Raw genomic sequence first — 3,742 nt, 5'->3', positions numbered from 1 at the left:
TCATGTAATGACCCTTTTTGTCCTATTAGAATGCCTCCCCTATAACGGGTTACTTTATTTATTTTAAGCTATCCTCGTTAAGACGTTGTTGAATTAAAGCTGGGTTAGTTAAGTTAAGAGAATATTGATAAACTGCCCCATTCTCAATTTCGGTTTAACAAATTGTCCCCGTTTTTTTCAACTTTTCAAAACTGCCCCCACTGTTAACTTTTCCATCTAATTTAGTTTTCCATCCAATTTTTTACTTATTTACCCTTTACTTGTCACGTTTATCTTCTACTTCATTTTTCAGGTTCGTCGAGCTCGATTCATGGATTTAGGGTTCAGGGTTTAAGGTTCAGGGTTCAAAGTTCATGGTTCTGGGTTCATGGTTCACGATGTAGTTCAGGGTTTAGGGTTCATAGTTCAGGCTTCGTTGTTCATGGTTCAGGGTTAGGGGTTTAGGGTTCATGGTTCATGGTTAGGGTTCATAGTTCACGACATAGTTCAGGAGTAAATATGACTTTTTAACAGGTGAGATAACTGCCACCTTTCATTTAACAGGATGGAAAGCGTTATTTGAAAAAAACGGGGCAGTTTAGAAAAGTGCAAAAAAGCGGGGCACTTTTTTTACTCTAATTCAAAACTGGATGACTTTATCAAAATTCACTTAAGTTAATTTGAAATGCATTAAGAGATGATTTTTGGAAAGGATTGTCATTGACTGACTACCTTCCTCCTTGTAAAGGTTTTTCTTCTACCAACCAGTGGTTGTCTTGTCTTTGGCTCTTTTCTTTACTTCTCTTTTATGTGTCCTTCATTCACGCCACTTTTCACTGTAACCCTTTCACACTTTACTGTCTCCTCCTCACTCCCTTTTTCAGTTTTTACTTTTTACCGAAAAACGCCAACAAAACCACAACACACCATTCTCATTGTCACTTGCACATTTCTCCATCACTCTCACAGTCATGGAGACAGAGTTGTCATCAAAATTCTGCTACTCAAAAATCACTACCACCACCACAACAGCAGCAGCTACATCCAAAACCACAATCACCACCACCACCACTACCACTACAACTACTACTACCACCTCCACCACCAAAATAACCAATTTCTCAACATTAATTCTCTCTGATTTTCTCTTTGTTTCTTCAATCATTTCTTCAAACCCTCTGTACTTTTCTTACTTCGTTTTCTTCTCACCTTACCTTGTTAAGCTCTTATCATTTCTTTCTCCACTCTTCGTCACCACTTCACTCCTCCTCCTTGCTCTCCTCACAGTTTCTCCCTCTCTTATCGATGATTTCGCCGAATCGAACTCCGGGTTTCTGTTAAATACATATAATTCAGTCATAAATACTCTGCGATCTAAAATTGACGTTCAAAGCTCTGAATTATACATCTTTCAACAGCTTGAAGCTTCCATTTTACCCATAGATCATTACATTATTGAAGCATCTTCAGAAACTGATGATCAATTCAAAGTTGCAGACAATCTAGTACTCATGTATTCCAGTCTTCGGGATTTAGTCGGTGTATGCGAAGATCAATCTAGTCCTTGCAATGTAGAAGCAGAGAAAAATGACAAAGATATTATCACCGTGTATGAAGAATTATCTCAAGATGTAACATTTAAGGATATTGGAGAAACCCAAGATAATTTGTTACTAATAGACGATGATCGGTCCGATGCAACGGCTGATGTTTCCGGCGGAGTCTATGAATTGCAAAACGAGGATGACAATGATTTAGCTGTGGTACCAATACTTGTTGATAGTGGCAGAAATGATACATCAGATGTGACTGAAATTGTCAAGAAATTAGACAAAACTAACGGGTCAATTCGAAAGGAGTGTTTAGTTCCAACTGATTTTTTCTCCGATAATGACTGGGAAGACATGAAGCAGGGGAATGCGAAATCTGGTTCGAGCTTTGGAGTTTGTGGATCAATGAGGAAAGAAAAAGAATGGAAAAGGACACTCGCATGTAAGCTTTATGAAGAGAGACAAACTGTTGATGGGAGTGAAGAAGGGATGGATTTGCTGTGGGAGTCTTATGATACTGACACTGGAAAAATGAAGACAAAAAAGAAGGAGAAGACAGCAACTGTGAAGAAAACTGAGATTGAACACCAGAAAAATGATTACCAGGTTGAAGATGAGGATGATGAAGATGAAGGGATGGATGGGGGGTCAATATGTTGTTTACAAGCTTTGAAGTTCTCAACGGGAAAGATGAATTTGGGAATGAGGAAACCAAATCTTGTTAAATTTTCAAAGGCTTTGAAAGGAATTGGATGGATTCATCACGTTAGTCGACGCAATAAAAAGGCGTAAAAAAAATGTATCGATCTTTTGTATGACTCTGGTTGTGTAATGCTAATTCCATATAGTAAATATCTGTTAATTCCTCAATCATATTGTTTCTTTATTATCTCACTGCTTGTTAAATATATTAAACTTATAGTCAGATTATAGTAAAATTTCGCTGGTGCAAGAGGTTCGTAACAGAGAGGGAAAAGTCCTGACCAGAATTCAGTGGCACTACAAGTGCGGGTTCTATGCGGCCAAAATCTCCAACCAATTGTTGAGCTTCCACCATTTGCAAAATCAACTGCCACTTGTCATTACTGACAAAAAGAACTTCCTAGAGTCAGATATTCCACTCTTCGTCCACTCCCCACCAAGTAACAGATAACAAAGCATAGGCTGAGGCGCATTCAATTGGAAAGACAACTCTCATACTAATTCACTTCTCCTGCATATGAGGAAATAATTAAATCAATTCCATGAGAAACATCAAGGATCCAGATTGATAAACATGATATGTTGTCAGTCAATTCTCAGTGGTGAACAATTTGGCTGGTCTTCAACTTTTTGCTCTCAGCATTCATGCATTTGCTAATATGGAAGCATTTTATTCATGTTAATTACACTTGGTTGTTACTTGATAGCATTATAAAAAGGACTACTGCTCTTCATTCCATCTCATGTCATTTTATCGGCTTGCTACGTTAGTTTGAGGCTTGTCAATAATGTATTTACATGCTAATATGTTGATGAGAGCTATTGTGACATAGGAGGGAACCAAAACAAAAGAGTATGCTAAATCATGATAAGGTTTTTCCATTCTTTTCCAAAAAGTTGGTACTTAATTTGGTTGATCGTGGAGGTATGTTTAATCAGCCCTTACATCTTCAACATCTAAAATGGCAAGGAAAGTAATCCACTAAAATTGGTCGGATCAAAGAGAATGTCGTGGTTGTTGATCAATAAATTGTAACTTTAACTCTTCTTTGCAACTGAATACAAGGTCTTCATATTCGCGTACTGGCCAGCTTCATTTCCAGGTACCTATTATTTTGGGTCAGGTTTGTGTAAGCTGGTTACTTGCTGTTTGTTATTTTGATTACAAGTAATTGTTCAAGGACCGTATCTTGAACCCTTCAGGCCTTGGACTATTTAATATCCGGGAATTGTCGCGTAAAGCTTGAGACTCAAAGTGAGTTATTGTAAATCAAATATTGATAGCACAAACTTAATGATGGATAAATATTAACCTGGTTAAATTAGGGTCTATAACTAGATGACAAAAAAAGGTCACTAGAAATCACTTCACACCACCCCTTATCAAAATAAATACCAAACTACCTATTTTACTCCTTAGTTCACACTATAGAAACTTCAGATTCCTTAGTTCACACTATAGAAACAAGGATTTTTTTTTTAGTGAGTTGGGACCGAGTTAATCATTAGAA

At 37.3% G+C, this 3,742-nt stretch overlaps 1 protein-coding gene across 1 annotated transcript; it reads left to right on the top strand.

Moving 5' to 3' along the window:
• The first annotated feature begins 907 nt into the window (after nucleotides 1-907).
• Nucleotides 908-2,423, top strand: LOC113282949. Its single transcript, XM_026532058.1, has one exon. The coding sequence runs from the start codon at nucleotides 951-953 to the stop codon at nucleotides 2,319-2,321; it is 1,371 nt and encodes a 456-aa protein (XP_026387843.1). The 5' UTR covers nucleotides 908-950; the 3' UTR covers nucleotides 2,322-2,423.
• Nucleotides 2,424-3,742: the final 1,319 nt, after the last annotated feature.

This window comes from Papaver somniferum, chromosome 5 (assembly GCF_003573695.1).
Source record: "Papaver somniferum cultivar HN1 chromosome 5, ASM357369v1, whole genome shotgun sequence".
NCBI classification, from domain to species: Eukaryota; Viridiplantae; Streptophyta; class Magnoliopsida; order Ranunculales; family Papaveraceae; genus Papaver; species Papaver somniferum.
Note: the sequence above shows the minus strand (reverse complement) of the source record. Positions and strands in the feature narration are given on the sequence as shown.

Bases quoted from the DNA above. Each gene is read 5' to 3' on its own strand.
- LOC113282949 (XM_026532058.1), top strand. From the start codon at position 951: ATGGAGACAGAGTTGTCATCAAAATTCTGCTACTCAAAAATCACTACC.